Source organism: Oreochromis niloticus, linkage group LG20, assembly GCF_001858045.2.
Source record: "Oreochromis niloticus isolate F11D_XX linkage group LG20, O_niloticus_UMD_NMBU, whole genome shotgun sequence".
In the NCBI taxonomy this organism is placed as follows: Eukaryota; Metazoa; Chordata; class Actinopteri; order Cichliformes; family Cichlidae; genus Oreochromis; species Oreochromis niloticus.
Genome location: NC_031984.2, coordinates 11,748,721 through 11,763,569, shown reverse-complemented (window position 1 = coordinate 11,763,569; position 14,849 = coordinate 11,748,721). Strand labels below are relative to the sequence as shown.

Below are 14,849 nucleotides of genomic sequence, written 5' to 3'. Positions count from 1 at the left end.
AACAACATAGAGTTCTAAAAATCCAAAGACAAAGCTTAAATTCGAATTGCTCTCTGCTGCATCACAAACTTATCTCATGGGTAAAAACTAATTCAAAGAGCAAAGTAAAGCCCAGACAGTGATCAAAGAGCATGACAAATCAACAGTGAAAATGGAGCTGGGTAAGAGTTATGTCAATAAGAAGGGGGGATGTTTTGGGGCATAACTTTTCAAGAAGCCTTCAAGTGTGATAAATGTGCTGAGGACTGTAGTGTCAGGCGATAATCTGTCATGAAAGACAGCAACACTGGCCGGATGACGTGGAAAACAGCGGAACACTGCATTTGATCAGGTTTCATTTCCAAGACAACACTAATCTATCACATTAGGCTGAAATCAGACATAACCCTGATACACTCCAGCTAATCTAAATACCTCATCCACCACTGATAACAGCTACCAATCAGCAAAATGGGAGACGATAACAATAACATCTACATTTCTACATCTGCTTCTACATTCCACCTCTGTCCCTGCAGGCACCCAAAGTAACCACCAGTGTGACGTGTTAGAGTTGCCTCTACCCTGGTCTTTGTGTGTTTTCACCATCTTTCTTAAGGCAGAGCAGCTAACCAAAAAAACTGCCCACTGTGTCAAGGACATTTTCATAAGTCTGAGAGAGAGAGAGCGAGAGAGAGAGAGCACCCCACCCTACAAAATATCACGCTTTCTTTCACAGTGTTTCAAATGCATTCCAATGAGGGGGCACAAACCAGCCATGTCCTAGATAAACAGTGCCCTGCACTGCATTGAATGCCTCTCAATTGCAGTCGGGTTTACATAACGGCAGACAATGCACAAGGATGCACATCACTTCCAGAACTCCATATGACAAAAATACAGACTGAAAAGCAGACTCCTTGTTATTAAAAAAACAAAAAAACAATGGATGATTTCCAAGATGACTTACAACACACTGAAAATAGACACTGTAGAATAATGTGAAGGTTTTAGTTACTTTTATAGGAAAACTATATTGCTCCTGTTTCTGGTTTTCACTATTTTTAGCTTCTCCAAGAAGGTATCAGGTGTATTACAAGAAGTGATGTGATCCTAATCTAATTAATGACATTAAAGATTCATGATAGAAGACACATAGTTTAGAATTAGTGTATTTATTCAACAAAATGATGGTTCCCTTGTAATGGATAATGCCATACTGAGACTACTGGTTAGAGCTGTGTATAGTCATGTGAGAGTGTCCCCAGTTTAGGCTGGGGCTAAAGAGTCAAGTATTGACAAACCATTGCTTACAGCAGACAAACACACAAGGGAAACCTGGGGATGGAGATGATGGTAAAAGAATTCTTGAGTGGCCCTGGATGTCTATTTGAAATATCACATTAATAAGGTATAAACAGTAATAACAATTGCTTGGCATTCAATAATTCAATAAAGGAAGAGAATGGAGTAACAAAATGTTTATATTTTTGCAGTTAATCTCATTAAAAAACAATCCAAAGAAAAATTAAACACATTAGTCCATGGTAACCCCCAGCATTCAGCATACAGCATGGCAAAAGATCATAGCAGTGGCATCTTGATGTTTCTCCTCTTTTTGTTTACTTATTTTTCCTCCTGAGTTGTCAGATATTATACAACCACTTGCACGCACGCAGCCTCTTGGCGATTAACACAGCTAAGATTCTCAAAGCATTCTTGTTTAATGAAAAAAGATACACAGTTTGTAAGACGACGTACAGTGTGGATCTCTGTGTCTTGAGGCTTTTTGAGCAGTGATTCAGGAAGACTCTCCAGATAAGAATAGAGACAGCGAAAACTATATATTCACAGATATATATAGCTCTCCACATAACAATATCGTGAGAGGGTTTAGAGAACTGGACAAAGCATGAGAGCAATAATTTTGATCAATATAGTCCAATGAATGTCTTGTCCCTCGTGCAAAATAGATTTTGCAGCCCTCCATCATGATCTTGGAGGCACCATCCAATTTGCTGTCAAGTCAATAATCTCTTTGGGAGAGATCGAATCTGCAAGATTTCCTCAACTTGGCGGTAAGACACAGCCAAAACACACAAGTACTCTTCACTTCAGTCTTTGTAGAGGGAAGTTAGATTAAAGACAATTGTTTCTGCTTGTTTCTAACACCTCTCTGAAATGCAGCCTCACTGAAAACACGTTAGCTGAATACAAATGAACACTAGGAATCTTTTATTCTGGGAACGACAGCAACACAATGACCTGAGTGGTGAATGAGTGAAAAGGATGGATCAACACCCAGTGGAGCACCTTCAGCTTTATAAAGCAACATAAGTGACCTGCCACTCGCACAACTTTACTAGTGCACTGAAGTTACAAAACACAATGGTAACGCACTAGAAGTCAAACCCAGGCATCATTTGCTAGTATGGCTAATGTTATATACAGTGCTGTGCAAAAATCTCATTTATCTTGCTTCCAAGAAGCCAAGTGGTCTTAAAGCACAGTTTTTCTTTGCTTGTTCACTCATTTTCAGTCCTGTCCTTGTACCTGATCATGTTCAGAGTATTTTAAGACAATTGACACTGACCAACGAATCACTCAAGGATAAAAAAAAATGTACCTAACTCATGAGAAGAAGCAGTGTTTTGTGTACACATAAAATGCCTGCATGTTTTTATGCGCTTTTGTTACTAGCAGCCTATTGCAAAGCAAAGCTATTATCTGAAGACTCCAGCAAACTTAATCAGAAATGTTCTCAATGGAAGGGTGGCTGTGAAGATGCCATTCTTAAGAAAGCAAAATGGGGGGAGAGAGATGGAGGTATGCCAAACAACACAGGGACTGGTCTTAATATCAGTCATAACATGTCTTATGGAGTGATGAATCCAAATGTAAAATGTTTAAATCATCATCAATGTACAGAGGAGATCGGGAAAGAGGGATAACGATGAGTGTCTACAGCTATCTGTGAAACACGGTGGAGGCTCTGTCATGGTTTGGGGCTGCATGTCAGTCAGTGGGGTTGGGGATCTTATCAAAAATTGATCAAATAATAATTGCAGAAAAATACATTCACATTTTGATCCACTTATCATTACATCTGGAAAAGTGTTGGCATGGTAACGGCTTCATTTTTCAGCATGGCATTGATCCCAAACACACCGCTGCTAATACAGTAAAAGCCTGCCTGCATAGAAGGTACAGTCATGGACTGACCTTCCCAGAATCTGGACCTCAACATTACTGAAGGTGTGTGGGATCAACATGTGTGGGTATTGATTATATTTTCATAGTACAATACATTTAGTATTGCTTTCTTTTGATACACAGTGATCATCTATAAATTATATAATGGCAAATGTATGCTGTACAGAAATTGAAATATATTCATGTAAAATACAGATGATAATATGACGAGTAAAACATGTTCTTGCTTTCATTTTTTAAGCGTATTACTCTTTCTTATCGCCTACTCTAACCAATAGGTACACGTAGCAATGCGCACATGGATTTTTGATTCTGTATTCTGTGTCCTTCGCCTGCATACTGGCCTCAAAGAGAAAGAAGCAGTTCTCATGCTGAGCACCTACTCACGCAGCTAAAATATTCTCTTTCCTTCTTTCTCTCTCTGACTGATTACATTTCAGTATTCCTCTAATGAAAAACACAAATTCTTGTATACCTGATTTGTAAACAAACAGATCACACAACCTTGCAGGTTACATGGAACAACAAAATTATAAAACTCTTCACAGCAGCCTGCGGTCTAAATTAATTTCGAGACATTTCAGACTCAGTAGAATTTCAAAGCTTGGGATTATTTTAAAGAGGAACAAAAAAAAATCTTTTTTTAAGGTTTTCTGTTGATGTTTGCACCGCTCCGAGCGTTCTGCATGTCAGATGGGCAGATCTTCACTTGGCAACACTGAGAAATGGCAACTCGGCTCTCCCACTGCAAAACCCCGTGGGAATGGAGAGGGAAAGAAAACAGAAAATGTCTCTTCATTTCTAAGATTTCAGGGGCCAGAAAAATATATTTAATGAGGCTTTGTGTTGTTTCTCTGAGGAGCAAAAAGAAAAAGAGAAAAACTTCAGATTGTGCTGCCAAATGCCTTTTGGAGTAGGCTCAGATGAAAAAATATAGATGAAAATACACACAAAGCCCTTAAAACTGTATTTTAAACACACACAGACCATGGGGGTGTGTTACCATAAAGACAGATGTTGACAGACATTTATAATGTCCACTGTCATTATTTGGGCAGATCAAATCATGGCTCCAAAGCAAAACTGTTATTGCAGTGATGTGAATAGTCTTGTACCTTTCTCTGGCTTCTATATTCAAAGTTCAATTGAATTAATTTCAATTCAAAAGCTGTACTTGCACCAGATATCGTCGGGGTTGTAATTTTAGTGTTATTTTCTGACTCTAGAATGAAACTGTTGTTAGTACCAGCTTCCTAAATTTATATAGAGGCCTGGAGCTCAGGGGATGCATTTCAAATGCCTCTGTGCAATCCCTTAACCCTCTTGACAAGGACGGATCTCCAGAGTAGCTTTTGGCAGGCGTACTTCAAAAAAGAGTGGCACTATCATGAGCAGAAAATCAAAAAGGATATAAAATACAACATATGGGCAATACAGAGGACACTTTCATATTTATTTTACAAGACTGTAAAGATTTACTTTAAAGCAGTGAGGCCATAACGGCTGGGAATGCTTCAGCAGAATAGTTGCCAAGAACTCAGAATATCTGCAGTGATGATGAGGTTTGGGTGCAAGCAGAGTGTGATATAGATCTGGTCAGAAAACAGCCTCCTGAATAGAGTGAATCTAAACAGGTTCCTAAACTCTGACAGCACCCAAGACTAACGTATTTATGCATGTCAAAGCCTGAGGTTATTCAATCTGGGAATCCATCGAGCAGTGTGCTTAATTAGCCCTTGGGGGCAACAGTCAGCTTTTTATGGTTTCTGGTATAACCTACAGATATCCAGGCCATGACTCCTGTGTTCATCTGCTGGTTGTACACATAAAAGAAAAGAAAAAGGATATAAAAGTATTTTAGCAAATATAATCCCTCTTTCATACACCAAAAGAGTAGTAGTAGTTGGCTGATTTATATTCATGCAACTACAAGAGAACAATATTAGAAACCAGAAGGTCTCTGCTATAAAAATAATTTCCCTTCCTACACATTCTACAAAGTCATATGCACAATATGTTCACAGACTTTAGAATGCATTAAATGTATGCCTCCATAGACATTCATTCAGTCTATAAGTACCTAGCAAACCTTCATATTGCATGTACAGTAATGTAAATGAAGGTTCCGTGTCTATGTGAAGTGATTAAATGGTTGAACAGGCAGATGATTCTAATGCAGGGAAGCTGTGTTTAAAAATAAAACTACGGAGAGAAGAATAGAGGATGTCTCTGAATACAAAGAGGCTAAAAACAGCAGGTTTCCTGCAAAAATGTCAACACAATCTCATCATGTTAAAAAAAAAAAAAAGCCCACAACACAGAATCTGTAAAGATGATGACTTAATATGGAAATTAAAGCAACTCCTCCTCCTTCCTCAGTGTCCCATTCAAACAGAGCAGATAAGAGCTACACCAGATGTGTCATATAGGAAGGTGTTTTTCTACAAATTGGATGATTAACAGAGCAGTGCAGCCAGCATTGAGACATTTGGCTGTGGGACGCAGCTCAGTGAAGAATGATTGGCTTTGAGGGCCAGGGGAGCAGATGGGACAGGGACATGGAGCTGGACTAAAAGACTGAGTGTGCCCACTTGGTTTTCCATCAGGATATCACTTCCATACTGGTCTGTCTGTGCCTCTTAAAGAGTGACTCCACCTATACAAAAAGGGCTATTTCTGTATCGGCAGTGTTACGCCGGCTTGCTCTTCATGGGACGTTATCTCCGCCTTTAGCTCCACCCTCTTAACATTAATTATGCAGCTCAATGCAGCACTCCAAATCCCTACTGCAGCTCACCCACACTACAATACTCCACTGCTTTCTCCACTCTCTCTGTCACAACCAACCCACAAATGAGTGTTTCTCTCTTTTTCTCTTCAAGACTACGTTCTCAACGCTCCCTAGTCAAAGACAACATTTTCCTTCTGTGAATATAGACACTTAGACAGGACAGAAGCAATTCTCTCTTCCTTTTGTCAGACTTCATATTAAAAGCTGAAATGATTAAATGTGTGAAACATAAGTAGGTTGAATAATCGATTTCTAAACCACCGTTTTGATCTTTTGTACCAGATGGCCTCATGAAAGAAATGTTACAATCCAGCAATAGAGTAAGCATCTGATGTTAATGGGTACATTTATAATGATTGCGAGTTGTATTACTATCTTTAGTTGCAGTGTGACTCACAAGCAGCTCATATTTATATTGTGTCATTTCCAAAGCCTAGTGCTGATTTTTCAGTGCAAATCAGAAGCAAACACAGTCTGATGGGGCAAGGAAACACACTTAACAGCTCAAACACCTGTCTGGCAAGGTGTAATTGACTCAACCACTACTGAGCACAATCACGTCGTGTCACAGGAAGCAGAGAGAGTCCACACTACGCAATCTGAATCAGCCACATCAGCAAAGTAGAAGGAAAGCAGAAAGCGTAGAATGGGGGAAGCTCTCACACTCCAGCCAACCACCCCCCAGGCAGGCAGTGGGATGGAAACATTGCAACTGTTTATGGAAGCAGAAACAAGCTTCTCTTTCGTTTCCTACAGCCTCTCACATGATTAAGATTCATTTTACATTTGCATGCATGTGTTTGCATGCATGTGTTTGCATGTGTGCACGTGCATGTGTTTATGCGTGACAGTGAGAGAGTACTACTTGGCTGGCCAAAAGCTGAATAATTAATCCTACAGAACTGAAGTGTGAGGCTACAGTTTAAGTTATTTATCCATACTGTACTCTGCCTGACATTAAACTGACTAAGGAGTGTTTTCTTTTGGGTTTTTGTTTTTGAGCCCACATCAAGTAAAGGTCTTGGGAGTTGTTCCTGGTACTGTTTATTCATATCTGCCACACATGCCTTCATCGAAAAAATATAAAGCCAAAGGCATGCAAACACCAGATATTTAAAGGTTTATCTGGCTGGCTTCCCTATAGTTGCAATTTCAATAAATTACTCTCCTATGTTTGCAAAGATGCTACCTCTTGAACAAAAGCAAACAGTGAGGCAGATGTTCCTAATGAGGAAACCATGGCCAGAGAAGGTGGGATCATTCAGTCAGTACCCAGCAAAGTGAATGTGCTATATGCTTACATAATCCAGGGACTGACTGTGAATTGACTACTCCCTCTCTCTACATGGCAATGCGCTAGCAGGAGCAGGTCGGCTGTTTTGTCACGTTCACCATGTTTCCATCGCTCTTTAAAAATCCGTGCATCACCAGGCGCAAAGAATGAACACCGAAGGGTGAACGGCATTTTGTCAGGTTGCCGTTCTCCAGCAGGCAGCCCTCTATGCTCTGCCGCTCTGCTGCTGCTGCAGGGGTCTTTTCAGTGCATGGAACCGGATGGTGAACAGAGAACACAGCGGGGGCTGGGCACTGCAATGTACTGCAGTGCTCGTAGCTCTGCTATGCACACCCACTCTCTTCCATTCTTGCTCTGCCTCTGACAATCTCTCAATCTCTTACTCTATCTCTCAATCCCTCTCTGGCCAATGGTTGTATCATTTGTCTTGCCTCATCTCTTCTCTTCAGATTCGTTATGTGCTTTTCCTGCCTGCTTCTCTCAACACTCTTAAGGTTGACTGCAATCGATATTTCCCTTGCTGTTTTATATTGTTCTTTTAAACTACCCTACCCTCTGTTTCTCACATGCACATAGCCATGCACACCTATAAGACAAATAAATATATACAACAAATAACCTTTACCTGGAGAGTTATCTTAGCCTTCTTTATTCCAGACTTCCTTTTTTTCTCCAAATGGAATAGAATATCTATAATTTACATCTCTATATTAGCAGTACAAGTACACATACATGCAATGTCATTGGGACCACTTGCTGTGTTTATCAAGGTGTCATTATAGCATCCCCAAGAGAGACTGCTCGGCTTAAACATCGGCAGCATCCTCTATTTAAATCTGAACAATCTAAACAAAATAGCCTGGTGAGTTTTTACAGCACCTCTTCTTATCCTGAGATGGGCAGTTTTGAGATTGTTGCTAAATGTACAGTGACAGCCGTTGTTGCTCCGCTATGTTGCCTCCACCATCATTTACAGGGGCACACTAAACGCCCATGCCGCACAGCATGGGACAGAGGATGTCACGCTTGGAGGATGAGCAATGACAAGCCCAGCAGCTGGTCCCTTCCCCCAGAAACTTCACAACTGTTAGAAACAGTTACGCTAATGACTTACATGCAGTGTTTACAAAGTTATTGAGATAAACCTTGCAGGCAATTTGATTATGAAACAAGAAACCTCTTTCAAAGCGCTTACACAAATAAATACAAGAATATGACCGCAAATGTTTTTGGTGTGACTCATTCCATCTACATTCCATCTAACAGCAAAAGCTTAACCCTCCTCCATCTCCCACAATTTATCTTCAAGATGCTGTCTACTTCTTGGAATGGTGAGGGGTTTCATATCTATTTCCCATTAAAGAGCAGAGGTTTCTGATCATCACTTCCTGAATGAGTTTTACAGTCTGGCAGCAGCATCCTGCAGAGACACTTTTGTGGTTGCTTCATAAAACAAAGCTCTGTGTCACAGCAGGTGTCAGAGCTGTATGAAGAAAAGTCATTGCATGTCATTTTCATTTTTTTTGCAAGCGATTTGTAGAAAACATAATTAATTGCTAGCCACTGTTAACTGGAACGATGTGTTGTTTCTCTTTTAATAACATTGTCATTCGGATTTTGGGTGATCACTCAATAAGTCCATGTAAAACCCATTTGTCAAGCTTGAAATATCTTGCTGCTGCAGTCGGTTTGATGGAAGGAAGGCTGAACAAAATCTCAGTGCTGTCACTCCCACCTAGAGCATACAGCAATAATACAGGTAGACAAGGCCAGCAAAAACATTTTTTTTTCCTTTTTGTGTGTGTATTTTCTTTTCAAAATGAAACTGTGAAGAATCCACATTTCAGTTCCTTCACAAAAACACAGCTCTTCTTAAGGTAAACTATGTTCTAGAAGAGGAGAGGCGTATGAATAATGAAGAAGCAAAGCCACACAGCCATTGCAAATGTCATATAACAATTTAGAAAAATTTAACTAGGCAGGGTATTACATCAGCTAACCACACATAATTAGGAATGCCCATCAGCCTTCACTAAACACTGGTTTGCTTCAAACTTTATAAAGGAAGCTCTTGCAAAAGGTCCCTGCTATGTGCACTGTCCATGGTGCTGAAACAGATTACATTTTCTTCTCAACCCTCTCTGTACCGCTGAATATAAGAAAGTCTTGAATACTTGAAACACAAATCCACGTTATGATCGGGTTTAGTTGTATGTCTCATGCTTATAGCTACTATCAGAGTAAAAGGTACGAGCTTCACTTTTAACTAATATGAAAACACAAAAAAATGCTCATCCAGTATTTTCAGCATCCTCATACACAACACGTTAAGTCCATCTATTATTTTTCCCTGCTCTGCAGCAGGCCAGTGTTCACAGACATTTTCAGCAGAGAAAACACATAGTGCCCACTGCTGGACAACATCACATCTTCATTCAGAAATGATCAAGGTCAGATGTACAGAACAGAAAGGAGGATATATTAAATTACTGCAATTTCTCTTAAATAAAAGAATGAAATCATTAATATAAAAACATATAATAATGAATAACCCTTTTAACTGTACGTCAACTTACTATCCTTTGTTGTTTGAGCTAATTTTTAACAATAATAATAATTCATAATATTATTTCTATCTTTTTGTGTTTCTTTAGTACACTTTAGTCAGTTCAGCCAATCAGAGAGCCTACTTTTGCTGCAGGCTTAGACTGGAGGAAGTCCCAGAGCACCAGATAAACCAAACAAAAACTAATCGCCGGTCTCAAACACTATCAGAGCCAATTCAAACTGTTATCTAAGCAACCCCACTGACACCCAGAGTACACAACGAGAGCGTGCAGGATAAAATTATAATGGGCTGACGTAGTCCTTTTACCACACTGAGCTTATCACAGTGTACCTATTCACAATATAAGTAGCAAAACTTCACTTATCCCAAACCGGGATAGGTGAAAACGAGGTAAAACTGTGAGAGCAAATTTGGGAAGCTGGTAGCTGGTTTGGGTTGCTTCATCCTGGCACTGTCTGGATGCTGAGGCAGCTCCGCACAGGGATGTAATGGGATACTGCAGCACTAGAGAACCGTGTGCACAGAAACTTGCCTAGGAGCATCAGGGAGTCCCACACTAACCTTCCCCCTCCCTCTTTCTCTCTCCTTCTCCGTTTTCATCAAATATTATGCAAAAAAGAAATGGAAACAAACAGAGATCCATGTATGCATTTAAAAGGGAACTGTGTGTGAAGAACTAAAACAAGGAAAAGAATAAGTACACTCACTAACAGTGAACACAGAACACAACTTCAGAAGTGAAATAATCAGGCATGGTTGCAGAAGGAGAATGCAGCTGCTTACCTTTTGTGCAGGTTGCTCTCTCCTGGACACGGAGTTCTTCCCCCTTCTCTGCAGATTCCCAGACACTTTGAGATAGAGAGAGAAATAATCAATCTCTTCTTACTTTTTCTTATTTCCAATTTCAGAATGAATAAGTCAGGAGTCTAATACAGCAGTGCAGACACACCTTTACTCTGTAAACTCTGACACATACACACAGACTCTCATTCAAATGCACCCCAAGACTGGAGTACCCAAATTGATAAAGATCTGCTCAGGGGAGAGATAAAAACTACACACACTCACACACTGCAGTTTTTTTTCTTTCTCTTGCTCAGCCGCTCTGCTGCTTTTTTCCTGCTGTCTTTGCCTGCACTGCTTCCTGATTGGCTAAGCTGCTCTTCAATAACATAAGCTCTCCTCTTTAATTGGAAGGGAGCCAGTTATGTGGTGCACCAGAAGCCCTCCCGCCCAGCTCATCTCTCTTTTTTTCTTTCCTTTTTTTCCCTAAGTGCCTGTGGAAAAGAATGCTGAGCTCTGCAATTTCATACGCATTGAGCAAAGAAAAAAAGGAACGAGGATGGGGGGAGTTTGTCAGTGTGTGTGTGTGGAGGGGGGGAGAATGGGAATGAGGGAAAGCAGTGGAGGCGAGCCAGTGTACTGCAGTGGGACAAGCAGACATTGCATGGGAACAAAGAGACAAGGGGGCTATAAGGTGGGGTGAGAACAGATTTCGCTGCACCGTCCAACACCAGCAGCACGTTGACTATGACAGCAGGTCAGATGAAGGGAGATTTCCCTGTGCTCACTGCAGCACAGCTAGGTGGCTCTGCTGCAGTGTGGAGTCTAATTCCCAGGCAGGAAGGGGGATGGGAAGAGAGGAGGAGAGCGGAGGCTGGTTGCAGTGATACCAAAGTCTCCCAGCCAGCCTGGATATATGGGAGGAAATGGGCAGCCAGCCGCAGTGTGCACAGCGGTTAATGCCTTTTCTTCATGAATTATTGAAAGTGCCCCAAAGGAGAATGGGAGGCTAGCAGGCAGCACACTGTTCAAGCAGTCTCGCCACTACTGACGTTCGCGATAATTACCAGGACCTGAAGTGAATATCATCGCACAGTTAGATGAAGCCCCCTTTAGAGATTGCAATAAAATATCTTGAATGGAAAATGTATGTCATTACCTCTCCCCTTTCCACTTGAATTTCATCATGCGTTAAAAGGCTTTCCCATACTGGAGAAAATGGATGTGCAGGATTGACTTTGTGGTGTCAAATTCCCTGCTCTCTTTCACTCACATCTGGTCCATTGTTCCTCGGCTGCATTAAAGTACAATACCCCAGCAGATCAATAAAGAAGCATACAATACCTTGACCATTTGCAGTGGCCATGATGAGCACTCCAGAAGTTATACGATGACCACAGAGAAAGGCACTGTTTGCTCAATCAGCAATGTAAATGCTTAATGAAAGAAGGGGGAGATAAAGAGATAACTGACGCTTTATACTCAATCCCGTGGTGTAAAACACACCATATGAGATATTAAACTGAGTTCATCCGGGTTCATCTTAATTTAGTGATGAGCATAGATTAAAATATTTTGGAAGTAGTCCCAACAGTCATTACAAAAAGGTTCTATAATAATACCACTGCTAGTTGTGTATGAGTTTATGTGGGTTCTTTTATAAAAAGAAAGCTTTATTTTCCATCAACAGAGAAAAGAACATGTTTCCAAGTTTGAAAAAAAAAAATCCCTTTGGCTTCATATACAAAAGTACATCAGCATTTCAATAATCAACATTTCCATGAATCATCTGCGTCTGTTTTCCTTCATCACTGTGGTTTCTTCTCTCTGAGGAAGACTGTAAACTGTGATGGAGATGTCTGTGTGTTTGAAGACCTGATCCAGTATCTCTGACACGCTTGTCCACTTGAGTTGATCCAGGCCACAGCCGATACTGTCAGAAAAATAGATAAAGAATTTAACCACCACAGCAACTGAATAAATGACACAATAGTGGATTTTAAAATACATTTGTTTATTATTATTTCTCTCAATTAAGGGTCACAAAAGAGAAAAGAAATGATACAAACCGAGGCATCGATATTCTTGATACTTGGTTCTTCAGGCAATGTGACCTCATGTCCTCCAGGCTCTGTCTCAGGCTCTCATAGGTGGGTTTCTGGCTTGCCTTTTTCTTTGTGATCTACAATAAAGTAATAGAAAAACAACATTTCATTGCATTAACCACAACAGCTTTCGAATAAAATCTCTTGATTTGTCTAAAAGTGTACATCTAGTGAATTTTAATCAACATGTGTACCAGATAGTAGACAAAGCGTCCATCACTTTTCAGTACGGCACACTGTCCTGTCACTTTTTCTGTTTGGATTATAAAGAATAGAAAGACAGAAAGAAATATAATATCCACATTAGAACAAGGCTTGATAAAAAAATGATTCATAAATCCCTAGACCCTCACTAACACACCGGAGGACACACACACACACACAAAAAAAGTTAGAAAGTAGAGTTGTTTATCAAAAAGTTTACTAGCCTGAGAACCAAACAAATCCAAAAGCAAAAACTCATGTGTCATTGTTCTGGCACAAAGTGTCTGGGCAAACACATCCTCCCTCTAATCTGCCAAGGCAATTGATGTAATACTAGGCCTTGTTTGACACAAACATTTTAAAGAGAAAAACTGTTGAGGGAACTCTCGGCCTTTTGAATCTGACGTGTCATTTTTAACCATTAATATGGTAAAAAAAAACAAAGAAAAAAAACAAAACAGCAAAACGTGTTCATGTCAAGTCAGTGTTACACCATCACAGCTCATCTGTGATTGTATTACTGTACTGCTATCTTTCTATTCAGAGACACTGTTTGAATCTGTTGTTAATATCCTTTTATAACCAAAAATAAAGTTTTCAGACTGAAGTGTCCACATGATCTGTCAGTGTCAGTGTCTAAGCTTCTTTATGCAAAATTAGAGGCATCAGGTCCAACGTCGCCTCTGAAAACTCCCCAAAACTTTCACATGTTAAGGCAAAATTATTCAACCTATTCCTCGCTTCAAATGTTCTCAGAAACAAAGTTCAGCAAGTTATTTTTGAAACATAAGAGAAAGTTTCCAAACGAGTCAGCATGTTAGTCCAGTTTGTAACGTGTGAGGAGACGGTTTATGAAAAGAATTCATCCAGTCACGTGCAGATGGGTGTTTGCTCAGTTTTAGGAGGTTACACAAGAGAGCGAGCACCTGTCAGTCATCCATTATGACGCTGGTAAGTGGCACGCCCAACAGGATACAAATACAAAGTCACATTTACACATTTGTCATATGATACTACCCTGACTTTCTATAAGAGCGAATGTGTGTGGAAGAATATGGGTTAATGTGTACACAGAGTCAGACAAAATTTATACAATGTGATACTCTCAGACAGTGTAGACAAAACTCCTAACACAGCCTGTTACAAAAGGAAAGCGAGTGAGGAGGAGGTTAAAGGCTTTTAACCTTTTTAAAAAAAAAACTGTCTCCATGCTGGTAAAATGATCACAAGACATCTTCATCCCTGATGAATCTTTAATAAAAGGGTTGACTCACTTTGCTCTTTTAACTCAGTCACCCCTTGAAACCTCTTTTTGAATTCCACAGCTATGCCTGCCCCCATACGGATGTCCTCACTGATGCAGTGGGCCAGAGCTTCATGCGCAGGGCAGGAGAACAGGTCCCCGGTGACATAACTCAGCCTCCACTTGTGTTCTGCAGGCTAACCAGGAGGGGGCAGCATTAGACAATGTCGTGAAGCATAACGACGGAATAACAAATACAGTAAACACTGGTCTCTTGACGGAGAAACCCCAGAAACTGAAGTTTACCTTAGTTGTGTAGGTGCTGGCCGACATATGAGGTTCGGACGACATTGGCAAGTGAGGGTAAAGCACTTGCAGGGCGATTTGATTTGCTGTTAAGTATCTTGAACACACACTAAAAACACACGGAAGTATCGACATTCAATTTCTGCTGGAAGACCTGTTTGCTAGTTTGCACAGTACGCTGTACGCTAGTGCAGTCACTCGTATGATTTACAAACTGCTAACTGCATAAAGCTGTTTCACTTACGTACACAGTGCTCGGTAGGTTAGTTGGTTTGGAGCAGTATGTAAAGCTGCTACGTAACATATCGTCTCGCGAGAAATAGCGAGACTTTGTGGACGATCACGCCTTCGGAATGTGAAGG

At 40.4% G+C, this 14,849-nt stretch overlaps 2 protein-coding genes across 11 annotated transcripts in view; both read right to left on the bottom strand.

The window, feature by feature from the left end:
* The window catches only part of LOC100700879 (synaptotagmin-2), a 61,769-nt gene extending 50,789 nt beyond the window's left edge, over positions 1-10,980 (bottom strand). For 5 of the 9 annotated variants that reach the window (XM_003438956.4, XM_005448585.3, XM_019349895.2 and 2 more), the window contains exons 1-2: positions 10,796-10,935; positions 10,630-10,694 (exon numbers count right to left, since the gene is read on the bottom strand). The gene's annotated coding sequence lies outside the window, so the exon portion shown is untranslated. Of the gene's footprint in view, positions 1-10,629 lie in introns of all 9 variants that reach the window. The other 4 variants (XM_025901350.1, XM_025901351.1, XM_025901352.1 and 1 more) reach the window with 2 other exon arrangements.
* A 1,285-nt stretch (positions 10,981-12,265) lies between these two features.
* oard1 (O-acyl-ADP-ribose deacylase 1) lies at positions 12,266-14,848 on the bottom strand. Of its 2 annotated transcripts, none has more exons than XM_005448578.4 (6): positions 14,732-14,848; positions 14,488-14,596; positions 14,213-14,378; positions 12,929-12,987; positions 12,699-12,811; positions 12,266-12,562 (listed from the first exon to the last, which is right to left on the bottom strand). In XM_005448578.4, the coding sequence occupies exons 2-6, from the start codon at positions 14,530-14,532 to the stop codon at positions 12,415-12,417; spliced, it is 531 nt and encodes a 176-aa protein (XP_005448635.2). In that variant the 5' UTR covers positions 14,533-14,596; positions 14,732-14,848; the 3' UTR covers positions 12,266-12,414. The 2 variants fall into 2 exon arrangements, with proteins under 2 accessions (XP_005448635.2, XP_003439003.2); XM_003438955.5 differs by having other exon boundaries at positions 14,736-14,844.
* Between the last annotated feature and the right edge of the window lies 1 nt (position 14,849).